General features: G+C 35.3%; 1 protein-coding gene across 1 annotated transcript; it reads left to right on the plus strand.

Moving 5' to 3' along the window:
- Positions 1-9846: 9846 nt before the first annotated feature.
- LOC137810818 (uncharacterized) lies at positions 9847-11336 on the plus strand. Its single transcript, XM_068612275.2, has 4 exons — positions 9847-10293; positions 10430-10500; positions 10605-10661; positions 10861-11336. The coding sequence occupies exons 1-4, from the start codon at positions 10104-10106 to the stop codon at positions 11059-11061; spliced, it is 519 nt and encodes a 172-aa protein (XP_068468376.1). The 5' UTR covers positions 9847-10103; the 3' UTR covers positions 11062-11336.
- The last annotated feature ends 4177 nt before the right edge of the window (positions 11337-15513 follow it).

The following is a 15513-nucleotide window of genomic DNA, read 5'->3' on the forward strand; positions in this document are numbered from 1 at the left end:
GATAACAAACAATATCTTTGAATAAATTCAGAAAAACAGATTTGAGTAATAAGATTTTGAACACAAGTTTTTGAGTTTTTCAAAGAGTTGAGATTGCTTAGTGATTGTGATTGATCAAAGAGTGTGAGATAGGATTTCTGCTTGTATTGATTTCATATTTGCTTATGTAACAAATGTAATCCTTGTATTCTGTAGAACAAGTTTGTTTGTGTGTTTGCTGAGAAGTGTTGTGTGTTCTTGAGGGGATCAAGATCAACATTCTTAGTGTTGGTGTGTTGGCCAAGAGAAGTGTGTGTCTTGAGGGGATCAAGGTCACTTTCTTGGTTGGGTTGTAAGTGATCTAGGTTTGATTGCTTAGTGGAATTCCTCAGTGGTTTCTGAGAAGACTGGATTTAGCTCTGGGTTTAGAGTGAACCAGTATAAACATCTGTGTGCATTCTCTCTATCCTTAACTCTTTAAATTCAGTTTTGATATTTGTTTATTGGTATAAACAACCGATTGTTTCTGCGAAACAACCGATTGTTTTACTAGTGCTCTGCTTTTAGCTTTGTGTTTTGAAAAACTAATTTCTCAATCAAGGTTGTCACGTAGTAATTTCATTCAAGGCTTAAAAGTTTGCGAAAACCCTCTTTAAACAATTCACCCCCCCCCCCTCTAGTTTAAAGCCATATATTTTAACAAATAGATCGTGTATCTGATATATTTTTCATCAACAGAAGATAAATGTTTCATCTTTGTCAAACCAGTTCCGATATTTCTTCTTATTTCTGTTGGGATATGTCTTGCTCATTCTCTTGTTTGGTTCCTCTACCTTTGAAACATATACTTTCTTTCCAAGAGGAGTTTTGAGCATCCATTTTTCTTTCTCCATAATAGGGGTCTTCTTACTAGGATTTAAAACATTTGCAAGAGGAAAGATTTTGTCTTTTGGTACATATTTTTTTAGGTCCTTTTCAATTAGTCTTCCTTGGTTTTCCCTTTGAGAGACCATTGGATGATGCATAAATTTTACTAGATGATGCCTATGCAGGATTATCCTTGTATGCAACAAATCTATCAAAGAGTTTCTTCATAATTTTCTTTAGTATTTCTTTTTTTTCTTTAGTTTTTCTTCTTTTTCTTTAAAAAGCCTATACCATTTTTATCATGTGGGGTACTAGAGCTTCCTATAAGGATGTTTAGTGAGTTTTCACGTGAGTTTGATTGGGAAATTATTTTTCTTAGAGAAAAGTTTTCTTTTTCTAAGCTTTTTACATCATTGTTATATAAGTCTTCTATATTTCACTAGTGCAGAAAGGTTAAAAGAGAGCGGCTATTTTCACTTTAAAACGGAGGCTTTCTAGCCGCATTTGATATACACGTAGTCTTTAAATCCAATAGAGAAAAAGGCGCCTATTTAGCCGCATTCTTAAATGTCAATTTATAAGGGTGACTATGGTAAATAGTCGCATTCTTATATGCTTCTGAATGATTTTATAAAGGGAGGAGTAATGCTTTTAAGAATGTGGCTATTTACCATACTCGCATTTATAAATCACATTTAAGAATGCGGCCATTTATCATAGCTGCCCTTATAAATCTTTGCGCTGCATATATGAATGCGGCTATGGTAGATAATTGTCGTTGTATATGGTTATTTTTTTAGTACATTCTGTTTAATGCTAATTCTCATCTAAATTGACTTGTTCAATTATAACCCAGTCAAAAAAATACATAAATTCAAATAATCAAATTATATATATTCATAAAAATTTATTGCAAACACTAATAATATATCTATCTATCTATCTAACTCCTACACTATTCATTAGTTATCCTGGAGTTATAAAAATTTAGGAAATATGTGGACCAAGAATGTCTCACATATGTTATGGCTTCCTAAGACATTGGTCGCTCATCTGTGAAGAACTGTATTACGATATAACGTTCACATAAATTAGTGTTAAGATACATATATGTTAAAGAATTATAAAAATAATTTACGACTATGTTACCTCATCCCAATCACTTTAAGGCCCAGTCTTACAATGGAAACCATCCATTGCATAATGTAATAGTCACACTAATAGCTTCATGGTTGTCTATTACACTATAATTCAATAAAAAATCAAAGTTAATATCGATAAACAAAGAAAAGAGAAAAACAAAAATTACAAACCTTTAGTGTCACCCACTTCAAATTTTGAAAATTTGAATTGGATCAAGCTTTTAGGATGTTATATCCATGCCATGAACTGATTAATACAAAAAAAAATGCGTTAGCATCTACTTAATTAGTAACATATGAAGTTAAGTTTATAGTGTACTTACTTATCAATGATATTCTTCAGATGTGTGGATGACTTCTTGTGTAGGGGCAAAACCACACAACAGTCTTATCAACCGTTGATAAGACAAGTAATTGCCAATGACCCCTATATCATCCATGAAAAGAGTTAGTAAATATTTAAAACATGAAATAGTAATAATTGATGACTTATAATTAAACTTACTCATTAATATAAAGGCATAAATAAATTTTTTCCCTCTTTTTCAAGGGTGTTAGTGATGTATGATTGGGTTTTAGTTTTCTTTGTTCCACTGGGATTAATATATGAGGGATCTAAGAATCTATACACATCTTCATTCCCCCCAGTGATAGAAACTCCATGCAAAAACCTACAAGTTCTTATTAAAAGCATAATCAATAATAATTTAACATAAAGTAAATTGAAATATAAGTAAAGATACTTACATCATAAAAAATTAAATTATATTTATATTGAGCTTCTGATCTCCAGCTACAAATCTGACATGTATATGTACAGTGGCATGTCAATGTTTATTTCAAAAAATGTATCATCCCACGAAACTTCCAAAGGGTCTCAACCAATCTCTCTAGCTGCTACAGCTAAGGAAGCTATAGGATCGTCAATCGGAACCTCATGTTTTTTTTTCGGATTTGGTTTCCAATGAGGTTTCTACAAAATAAAGAACATTTGTATTAAATTGGATGTAATATATTAATATAATGAAATGAAATTATTATCGGAGGTTCTGGTGTAATTCGAATGAGGTGTCTGGGCCAGGCTATGAATGTCTGAAGGTAGTGGAACACGAGCATCAGCTACTCTTACTCTTTCAATTGTTACATTCGCCACATCAAGGGGGAGAGGAACATTATGTAAGGTGGTGGCCTCTTGATAGACTTTTCCAATGGCCACCACTTGAGGAAGCATGACACCCTTTACCAGTAGCTCACATTGGCTCGTCTATCCAATGATATCCTCCCCTGATGTTGTAGGAGCCGCACAAATCCCCTTTGCGCTATTGGGAGCGGGACTAGCAAGTGCCTCAACCGGCTCAGCATAAACTTGTTCTGATAGAAACTCTTGTCACAACTCTAACTGCATCCGATTAGCCTCCTTTCTCATATCCTCCATTAATTCTTGACATATCTCACTCGTCATTTCTATGTTGGTCTTTGTGAGGGAGAAGGATGAGTGTCGTGGTGCAGCTCCAAAATATAGTTTAATTCCAACCCTTTTTCCAGTTGCACGAACACGACCATAGTACTCAAGTCGTTCAATTGCTTCAACCAGGATATCACAACGACCTTCAGGGACAAAATTACCTTGGGAGCTTTCCTCAACCAAGGAATCATGCAAGAGACCAAAATCATATAAGTTTTTAATATAATTAATGCTTTAAAATAAATGCAAAAGAGGATAAAATAACTTAAAAAATTTTCTGAGACTATCTTTCATTGCTAGAACTAAATGCACCTAACTTTTAAATTTGGGCCATTTTCCATTTTACGTGATGCAAAGGTGGTGATGGAGGAGAAGTGACCCCTATATGAATCTCAGACCAAGTCCCATGTTTGGATTGCTCTTTTTCCACCATCAGTGATTGCTCAAGCTTTCGATACCCCGAACGGGACAATATGTACAGGGTATCATTCTTTAAAGCTATCTCTTGAGCTTTCTTCTGACGATCCCGTCATAAATGAAATAAATAAAGTGAATTAAATAATATTAAGTTATTAATGTTATATAAATAAAAATAGTTAAGTAACTTCACTTACCTTTCAAGCTTCACATTCACGACTTTGATAAAAAAGGCGTCATGTCTCTTCATCAATATGCTTATATTTTAAACAAGGATTTTCGCCTTTATGCTTGCCAAAAATATATTTCATCGTCAATGTTGACTTAAACGGACGAAATTTAAGTCTGATATTGGATATAATCTTTAATCGAAGCGGTTCCACATTAGGGATTTCAAAATTTTCCTGCAAAATAATATCATCAAATTAAAATTAATCAATGAATATTAAAAAGCATTATATGATAACGATAATAATGTAAAGCTTACCCGAACATCCTCCCAGAGCATGTTCTGATTGCCCTCAGACACTTCATCCCATGAATTAATCAAAATGGAGAGTCTCTCGTGATAAACAACTCCAAGATAGTTGTTAAACGTCTCAACGTTAGGATCAGAAGTCACTCCATAGTTGACGTTAATGTCAACACGTGTCTTCTCACCAGCAGCACGTCTCAATGAGAGACACTTCAATCTAGTAAGTCCTCTGCTGCCTCGTCCAGATCAGGGTCTTATTGGAGTTTGATCGTCATCCATATCTGTGTTAAAATTTTAGGTAACAAACATTAGTTAATCTGCATCAAAAGAAAATCATATAAAACAAATACATAAAATTCTAAATACGTACTATCAAAAATATTTCTAAATTTATTACCATAGTGGGTTCAATGTTCATATGTAAATTCTTTCACTGTGGTCTTTACGGGTTGCATGTACATCATCAACTACATTGTCATCTTTATTAATTAGTGTGAATGAACAGGGGTCTCCATTTTCAATATCATCTATGGCCTCCCTTTGTTTTTTCCCATGTAAAACAACATACCAATGTTCTGACGTAGGATCTTTGGCGTAGAAAAACTAAGATGCTTGTGCTTGTTCAAACCATTATAAATGACTCATCCCGATACCCTATCTTTCGAAAGTCCACTAGTGTGAATCCTGATTCATCAATTTTAACCCCACTTTTATTGTCAACCCATTTACACTTGAAAACTGGAACGAAAAACTTAGTATAGTCAACCTCTCATATCTCTTCTATAAACCAAAAGTATGCCATTGATCCAAGTACAGGATATGTATCTTTCGAAGTGGAAAACTGAATTGAATCGACTTTAAGAGTTACACTAGAATTTTGAACTGTACTTTTTTAATCCATAGACTTCGTGTAAAATATACAATTGCTCACTTCGTACAGTGTAAAAGAAATGACATCAAACTTCAATCCACCAGTCAACCAGGTCAAGGTCTCTGTTGTCGTTGAATCCTTTAACACCTCGTCTTTAAATCAAGGCATGAAAGTTCTATTATGTTCCATCAAGACCCATTTCTCTGGTTGTCTTGGGTTATTTGCCTTCACGCGTTATTCGCATCTATGTGAGGTATAACCTCATATGTGCTATTCAATATATGCAAATGTGCTTGCAAGACTAGTGATCGAGATTTGCTTACAATATGTACACCACGCAAACATTTACTTGTAGAACACCTATGGTGCCATGAATTAGCAAGAAGACCTATTGGATTTGCTTTTGATATGTACTCTGAACAAAAGTCAATACTTTCTTCAGCTATGGACCTTTTAATCATTGAAGCCTTTGGACGATAATGATTTTTCACATAACCTTTGAAAATTTTCATATACCGCTCAACAAGATACATTCATCTTAAGTACACTGGTCCACACAATCTAACATCTCTTACCAGATGCACAACTAGACGAACCATGATGTCAAAAAAAGATGGAGGAAAAAACATCTCCAATTCACACAAGATAACAACAATTTCATCTTCAAGTTCATCTAATTTTATTGGATCAATGACTTTACAACAGATGGAAGAGAAGAATGAGCACAAACGGGTTATGGTATGTCTAACATTTTTTGGTAAGATCCCAAGAATAGCTACCGATAGCAACTGTTGCATCAAAATGTGGCAATCATGAGACTTCAACCCAATTAACTTCAAATCTTGCATTGACACTAGGCTCTTCATATTTGAGGAATGTCCTTGTGGTACTTTCACACCCTTTAGACATTGACAAAAACTTATTTTTCCATCTTTTGACATGGTGTAAGGGGCTAAGGGCAAATATGTACACTTACCCATTTGTATCAGTGCCAACTCGCCTCGTATGTTCATCTCAATCAAATCTAAACGAGAATTTAGATCATTCTTCCTCTTCTCGTTATTGTTAAGAAGTGTACCAATTAAGCTATCACACACATTCTCTCAATATGCATGACATACAATGAGTGACTTCTAACCTAGACCAGTACGGAAGATCAAAGAAGATTGATTTTTTCTTCCAAATGTTTTTCACAGATGACTTCTTTTTCAACTTACCAAAGGTGTGATATATGTTATTTAGCTATTCGTAAACCTCAACACCAGTTAATGGAGTTGGTGGACTACTAGTCTCTTTATGTCCATTAAAGGCTTTCTTCAACCTCCGGTAAGGATGATAACTTCTAAGAAACCTCTGATATCGAAGATATAAATCCTTTCTTCTATGTTTCAATTGTTGAGAAGCGGTGTCTTCAATATATACATACACACACACATATCTTGGAAGAAAAGAGTCGTTGAATATCTTTTGTAGTCATCATGAGGGTCTTCTTTTTAATATAATTGATTCTTGTGTTTGAGTATGCTTTGAGGCTTCAAAATGCATTAAGTGCTTTTGACTTAGCAATGAATACTTGTGGCTTCTTTGGAAAAATCACTAGAGCATGGCAAAGCTTTACATGCTTGGATAGGTGACTTCTTTCCACCTACGAGGAAACTGCAGGGCCTAACATAATTATCTAACTTTACAATGTTGACATCTTACCTTTTTCAGAGAAGTTGTTTGCATGAAGCAACTTTCAACACGTTATTCAAGAGATTTTTTTATGTTGACAAGACGTTAAGAGATCTTCTTGAAATACCAAAGAAGGTTGTAATTCCTACAAGCATAAAATATGCATTTATTAAAGTTTGACATACATTTTGTTTGTTGAAGAAAAAAATTATTTGACTAAGTATACTAAGCTTACGTTTTTGTAAGCAAGAACGTATCACACGATATATGTGCACAATACATGTGTCTGTCAAACCAAGTATATATTAAATAGTGCTTACATTTGTCCATCCATAAAATTTGTGCTTAATAGGCTAGACTGAATATTTTGTGTTTAACATGATTTGATAAAATATAAAAATATATTTTATACTTGGTTGTTTAAACACACAGTAAAAAAAACAACCACAATGTTTGTTGAATTTGGATCTATCATAAAAAATATTTTATTCTTCTTGAATATACTTTGAAATACATTTCCATTATATCTTTCCAATAGACATATTCATCTTTAATATAGGCAAGAGAGCTAGTAGTGACGAAGATTCCTTCCATTACCATCTAAGGTATATATTTTCTTCCATCATGTTAGAGTCTTGAATCCCTTAGAGATTGATAGCAAATTGTTAAAATAAAGAAGACAAAAGAATGATTGAATTGTGTTTTCAAAACCTTTTTCTTAGAACTTTCTTTTACTTAAAAATATATGTTATACTATCAAAAGCTTTTTAAAAAGAGATGGACACTTAAAAGAAACACCCAAATTTTATACTAATTCGTCTTAACCACCAAGACTATGTGCAATTATTGGAAACTACAAGTTTTACTAAATCTTAAAAAATGAAAATAAATATTTTTAATTGTCACGCCAAATACTCAAGTATCGTGTTTACTTGCTTCTCCCAACAACTTCTCCAAGCATTCTTTAAATAATAGTTTCTTCAAACTTTTACACTCTCTTAACTATATATAAAGGCATTATAACTTAATGTATCTTCAGTTAATGAGTAATAAACTTAAACTCAAATTAGAAGAACACTAAAAAAGATTATATGATGAGGAATTCCAAGAATTTAGGGATAATTATGAAAAGAAATAATATATAATTTATGATAAATTTAATGCTACTAAAGTTTTCTTAAAAATAATTCTTTAACTTATGTTACAACTAATTTGATCCTTTTTCATAAAAGTTATTTGTATAGTTGTTTAGTAATTGCATCATAATTAATTCGATTATTATTAAAAAGTTTATACCTTGTGTGGTTATTGAAGTAATTTGGCGTATTTTTTTTTATTTTTTTATTTCTATTTTTCAAACGTTAATATCTATACCTATCTATACCTATATATAAAGGGGATTCCCCTCTTAACTGCTCTTAATTTTTTTTCCTATTTTATTCTTATATTAATATTTAATTTTATTATTGTATCATGGTTATTGTGTCATTTCTTATTTTTCTCTTAATTGCTCTTAATTTTTTTCCCATTTTATCCTTATATTAATATATTTAATTTTATTATTGTATTATGGTCATTGTGCCCTTTCTTATTTTTTCTACAGTATTTAGTATACGTAGGCGGTTTTTGAATTGAAAGAGAGGTGGAAAAACGGTTTTGAATTGAAAAAGATGTGGAGGAACAGTTATGAATTGAAAGAGAGGTGGAGGAACGGTTATTGAAAATTAATTGCAAAATGAGAGATTGTTTGTTGCATGAGAGAGAAATAAATTTAATAAAATATTTGAAATAAATGGAGCAACCGTTTGAATTGGAAGAGATAATTTAAGAGATAATTTATTTTGAAGAGGGAGTGTCTGTTTTAGGAGAGAGAAATAAATATTAGGAGATGTGAGTAGTGGCCAAACGTGAACAATTTGATTATTACTGAGCAGTTACCACTTTCTTCAGTAGTTTTCACAGTCACCATTTACATCAACTTTCTTACGAAGGAGTAGTTTTCACCAGTTACATCCACTCCCTTATAAGGAGAAGTTGAGCAGTTACCACTTTCTTCCACCTCCTTATAAGGAGTAGTTTTCACCCGTTGCATCCAAGAAAAAAAATGCTCATAAATTTTGACACATTTTGAACCCTCTCCCTTCACGCTCCATGGACTTCTCCTACTCTCACCTATCTTAGTCCATCTTCAATCACCACTGTACAACAAGAACCACCATTGCTTCCTCCTTCTCGCACTTCCCAAAGCGTGTTATAGGATTTGAACATTTTTGTTTCTATTGCTTTCTTAATTTTTTTTATATATTTTTGTATGAATCCTAAGCCCAACTTTGCGGACAAAGTTTTTATGTCTACTGGTGCTTTGATCTATTAGATATTACATAAGTTGAAAGTTTGGTAATTTGTAGACATTGTTTGCTGGTCCATTTTTTTTAAACCTTAATTTTAATCTTGATAACCTTACAAAGTTCAAGATTACACCCAAGTTAAATCAAAATTTAATATTTAAAAACAATAAAATGAAAATATAAAAAAATTAACATTAAATCTTAATAAAACTATTATCCCATTTAGATAATTTACATATCTTCTCATATAATTTAATATTTATTAAAATTATATAAATATATAAATAATAAATATAAAAAATGCGGATACGGGTACGTTTGTTCTGCTAGTAACTATAACGATGTTAGACTTTTACGTACTCCAACCGTACTTTACTCTCATTTTTAATATGATTTTTAATGCATTGATTAATTATAAAAATGAATTAATTTTACCTTAGAAAAGTGTTTTACACAGTTTTGTTTTCTCCATAACTCATGTTTGTGGGATTACACACTTCTCGCCATTAAAATAGTGATGTACATGTGGAAGGAGTATGAGAAGACAACACACGAAGCGTGGCGTTTTGATAAAGCTTTCACCTCAAAATATCTCTTCTATCAAATTTCCACATCCCAGGCCAAAATATCTACAATTTCTTCAAGAACATTCCAGGCTTTGGAATAACCATCTTCCTTTACTCAGATATTTCTTCTAGACCATTCATTTCCCGAACCACCCTTTTATCCGATAATCATAAATACCCGCTACGCCTTCTTTTTCCTTGTTCACTCCTTCATTCTCATCTGGGTGCAATTACATGTGCTGAAGGAAAACCCAAAATCACTTCCTTTTCATGACTCTGTAGATTTGTTGATTGCGACAATGGAGTATTGTAAAGAAGGGTCGTCTTACTATAACGTTCTTGGTGTTAGTTCGGATTCTAATGTGGAAGAGATAAAGCGTGCTTACAGAAAGCTTGCTATGCAATGGCACCCTGATAGGTGGACGAATACGCCTTCTTTGTTGGGTGAAGCCAAACACAAATTCCAGCAAATTCAAGAAGCCTATTCGGGTATGTTTGCTTCAAGTTCTTGCGTCTCAAGAGTAAAAAGTGTACCTTTTCTCAAGTTATAGCACAGAAATGATTATTATGATTGTGCGAACTGCATAAGTTTTGTTGCTTATTTCTTTGTGATTTATTGGAGCAGTGTTGTCGGACAGTAAGAAAAGAACTGTGTATGATGCGGGTCTGTATGATCCTCAAGAGGAAGAGGACGAGGTGCGTGCTTCAGAGTTGCCTTTTATGTACATTCAAAATTTGGTTATTTTTTCTTACTGTGTTGCGTTCATGAAAGATTTATATGTGTGTTTCTCTACTTTCAGGGGTTTTCTGATTTTTTGGAAGAAATGTTGTCTCTTATGGCTCAAGAGAGGAAAGAGGTAATGCTTCTTAACAAATCTCTAGTTTTGAATCCTGATGATCTTCTGGATAGTTTAGATTTGTGGAAATACAAATGGGGATAGAAAGTATAATTGTTTGTGAGATGAAACAGTAGCATTTAGAACGTAGAGTATGTTTTGATGAATAGTGGTGTCAAGAATAAACATTGAGCATGTGGCAACCATATATGTGTTGCAGAAAAAGCATTACGATCTGGAAGAGTTGCAGGGCATGTTGATGGATATGGCTAAAGGATTCGAGTGTCCTTCGATGTACTGTGGGGTGCCCTCTGTGATTGATGAGTCTCGGTGCTTAAAGAGGACTCGTTTTGACACAAGCACAATGGAGACTAAGGGGTCACATTTTCAAGTACCTGATCTTAACCTCTATTGCAGTTAACTAAGTTTTTTTTTTTTCTTTCAAGAAAAGAATTTTCACTGATGGATAGTAGCAGAAGAAATTTTGGTAACAACAGTAGAATTCATTATCTTGTACATAAGTATGGTGTTAAATTCGTGAGATGTTAGTGTTGGATTCCAAAGTTTAGTCTCAAGAGTTGTAATTGACATCTTGTGTTGGAAATTATGTATTGAGTAAGTATTTTCTGCCACGGAATTGCTGCTTCTACTTGCTTCTTTTGGAAGACTAGTGTTATGAACATGCCATCTTTTAAACTGTTTTATTATAGAATGTAGACTTTAATATAGTTTTAAAGATTGTTATCATTACCTAAATCAATGAAATTAGGTATAATTTCTTGGTTCTTTAAATTTGAGTTATTTTTATTTTTTTTTAAATCAAATTTGTTTTCCGGTTTCATATTTTAATAAAAAAGTAGGAATGTTTTCAAAATCAATTGATTTTAAAAAGTAGAAGGTGAACAAGAAAAAAAAATTCAAAATTTGATCATATACCAGAAAAAGGCATTAAAACATAATCAATTGTGTCATTAATTTTTATTAATATTTATTTATTTATTATAATAAATAAATAATATAATATTATAAAAATATTTTTTTAATTACATCTATTATTCTCTTAAATCTATTTTTTTTTAATTAAATCATTTCACTTTCTATTCTTTTACCTTTTTTTTCTTTCTCCTCCTCATTCTAATCTAAATAAGGAAAATGGTTTACCTTTTCCACCTCAAAATAGGGAAATAGTTTACGAACTTATTATATTATATTTTTTAAAAACATTATTCTCCCTGATGACTGAAATAACTACAGTCCAATAAACAATTAAAATTTAAACAAAATGGTTATTATAAATCCATTACGAATTTAGTTGAGTTGTGGATGTAGGTTGAACGAGTTCATTAATATTTATAAAGATATTAGAAGATTTTTACGGTATAAATTGGTAAGATATAAAAAAAAATCATATTAAAATTTTATTACAAAAATATAATTCTATATCTTCAAAGGTTACGTTTGCATTCAATGAATATATGGTATATCAATTTAGAAGTGAAATTAGTTTACGGTTTAGGGTCATGAGAAACACCGGCAGAGCCAAGGAGGGTTGGAGAGGGAGGAACACCGGAGAAGAGAGGACCAATACAAACACAAGAAGTTTATTGGAAAAGAACTCATCAACGTTCTTCTTCTCTAACTTTCCTGATAGTCATGGGGAGTACGAAATGTTTAGAGTACGAAATTGTTTAGGGTTTTCCAGAAATGGTCAAGAGTGAGAGAAGTGTTCATCTCTAGGCGTCCAAACAGGTGGGGAAGACGTTTCGGATTCGTGAGATTTTACCTTGTTCAGAACGAACTGCAGTTGGAACAACGGCTAGACCAAATCCGTATTGGAAACCTTAAGTTATTTGTTAACCTCCCTAAATATAGGAGAGCTGAGTCACACAGGACATAGAAAATATAATAGCATGGCAAAGTCAGCTTCGGCTAGACTGACGGAGAAGGAGGTGTGGCGAGAAAAAACAGGCCATGTTGCTCGAAAGGATAACAACTCAAACGACACGTACGTTGAGGTAGTCTGCAAAACCCTCCAAGGTACCTGGAAAGGCCTTATTTTTGAAACCACGCCAAATGTTTCAGCGGGGGCTGTCCTATAGTGCTGTAGGATGGATGACCCCTAATCTCACTTTTGAGTCGCTGCGTGAAGAGTTCATCAAAGGAGGTATGAGTAGGATCAAACTGCATTATATGGGAGACAACTTAGTTCTCTTAACCCCCAGAGAAGGTGAAAGGATGGATGAAATCATTAAGCTGAACAATGAATGGTTCATCTCCATCTTTGAGGATATTGAGCCCTGGTCCGAGTCATACGTAGCAGGGCATAAAATTGTCTGAGTTAGATGATACGGGTTGCCGTTAACCCTGTGGAACAAAGATTGCATCACAAAAATGGTTGGTGAAGTAGCATCGTTGGTAGATATTGATGCATCTACTCGGTCGTGGGAAAACCTGGAGTTTGCACGCTTGCAGGTGCGTCTAATCAAGTCTGGAACAACGGAGTTGACGAAGGGGTTCAAAATCAACGGGCGAGTCTATAATATCTCCATTGTAGAGGAGAGGCCTAGTCAAGGGAAAGGAGAATGCCTATGTCCAGAGTATCACCTTTCATCCTCGGACAGTATATCGTCATCAGAAACTATAGTGGAGGAAACGTTCTTTTCTGGCATATCCGGTGGTGACGGAGATGACGTCGACGTCGCGTCAAGAGGTGGAGTGGGATACCCGAGGAGGAAGGGCAACAATACTCCCATTCCTTGGTAGAATCAAAAAGGAAGTTTTCTGAGAAAAAAGCGCAGAGTGATTTCGGCTGTCAGAGTAAAGGTGGATTTTCATCCCCTAATGAAGTAAAACGTGTGCAAGGTGTGTCTGAGGGAGGGGCAGGCAGGTCTGTAACAAAGCAGGTCAACGATGCGTGCAAACACATACAACAATCGCTAGCTAACCTAGTTGAAGGGATCCAATTTTTTAAAGAAATCTCTCTTGGGCCTATGGAGGCGGAGGTCCAAATAGGCAGAAGGGGTGCGCTCAGAAAAGAAGGAAGCTTTAATGGGCCAGAGGAAGGGTGTAAGAAGGGGGGTGAAACCGAAGACAGAGGCAGGGAGGGATCGACAGCATCGTCGTCGGCCCCGGTCACCAGTTCTCGCCCGAAGAAGGAAGATAATTATGTCCACCAAGGAGTGATGATAGCGCAAGGGAGCGACACTGGTATCCACCCCTGCCATGCGACTCGCCAGTACAGTGCAGGAGCGGGATCCTCCATGGGAAGTTCAGACTCCCACCACAGTGACAGCACTTGTCCCCGTAAAGAGGGGATCGAGGAAGGGTTTGAGGAAGGTGCGGAGAAGAGTATGCCTGGTGCGGATGAGAAGGAGGAGACTGGCAAAATTCCTCTGGAAGTTCGGAGGTTGGGGGAGTTAAGGCAAACGGAAGCGTTAACCGCCCATCCAAAGTGGAGATCAAAAGGCGGAGTTGGGAACCTACACCATGGAGTAACTTCCTCTTCCAGGTTAAGCAAATGCTCTTTTGCGGAATCTGTTAATGACATTGTACAGTGTAACAATCGTTTGAAGCTTGAAGATGATACAGCTGAATCCGTTAGAATATGGGAGTTTGGTCAAAATTTGGGGATGGAGTGCTTAGGAGATGAAGGAAGTGTGGCTGGAGAATTGGGGCGTATGGAGATTAGGGACAACGAAGTTAACAAGGTGTCTTGGGGAGGGAGGAGAAAATGTGTTCCATGATTGTTGTCAACCTCAATATCAGAGGTTTGGGGGGGGGGGGGGGGGGGGGGGACGAAAAAGCATTATCTGAACCATTTAGTGGTAAAGGAGGGTGCCGAATTCATGTGTTTGCAGGAGACTAAATCGTCCTCACTAACAGATGCCAAATGTTTCTCTTTGTGGGGCGACAACAACATTGGCTGGGTTCATTACGAGGGGCTAAATGGGGTAGGTAGCCTAGTAACAATGTGGCGTAAAACAGCTTTCTCCTATGGTAATCACGTTGTGGGAGCGGGCTATATTGCGGTTATGGGTCAACATCTCAAAACAGGTAGCCAGTGTGTCGTGGTGAATATTTACGCCCCGTGTAGGCTAAATGCTAAGGTTGGCCTATGGGAAGTGTTGACAACACTTAAACAACAACACCAAAGTCAAGCTTGGCTTTTCTGTGGAGACTTTAATGCTGTGAGAAGGGAGGACGAAAGAAAAGGTTTAAGAGGCTACTCAAGCCAAAAGAAGGAGATTGAAGACTTTAATCACTTTATTGAAAATAATGGGTTATTGGATATTCTTGCTGTGGGTAAGAAGTACACATGGTTCAAAACCAATGACACAGCTAAGAGCAGACTAGACAGATGTCTGGTGTCAGATGAATGGCTCCAAATTTGGCCGGCGTCTAAGCAGTATGTACAACCGAGAACGGTCTCGGATCATTGTGCCCTAGTGCTGAAGGCGCGGGAGAAAGACTGGGGCCCTAAACCTTTCAGATCCTTTGACGTGTGGCTTATGGAGTCGGATTTCAAGCTGATGGTAAAGAGTAAATGGGATTCATATGACGTGCAAGGTGATAGTATGTCCATTCTCAAAGACAAAATGAAGTTACTGAAGGCTGACCTCAAAGTGTGGAACAGAAATACCTTTGGCTGCTTGGAAACTAGTAAGAAACGAATTGTTTTGGCAATTGAGGAGCTTGATGCCAAGGATGACAATGATGCCTTGGACGGCATTGGCAATTTAAGGAGGATGGAACTGGTTAGCCAGCTGGGGTTGGTTGACAAGAAGCTGGACTCTATATATAGACAAAAAGCAAGAGTGAACTGGTCCAAATATGGGGACACCAACTCAAAGTTTTTTCACTCTGCAATTAGATG

The sequence above is a fragment of the Phaseolus vulgaris genome, chromosome 2 (genome assembly GCF_051622355.1).
Source record: "Phaseolus vulgaris cultivar YP4 chromosome 2, ASM5162235v1, whole genome shotgun sequence".
In the NCBI taxonomy this organism is placed as follows: domain Eukaryota; kingdom Viridiplantae; phylum Streptophyta; class Magnoliopsida; order Fabales; family Fabaceae; genus Phaseolus; species Phaseolus vulgaris.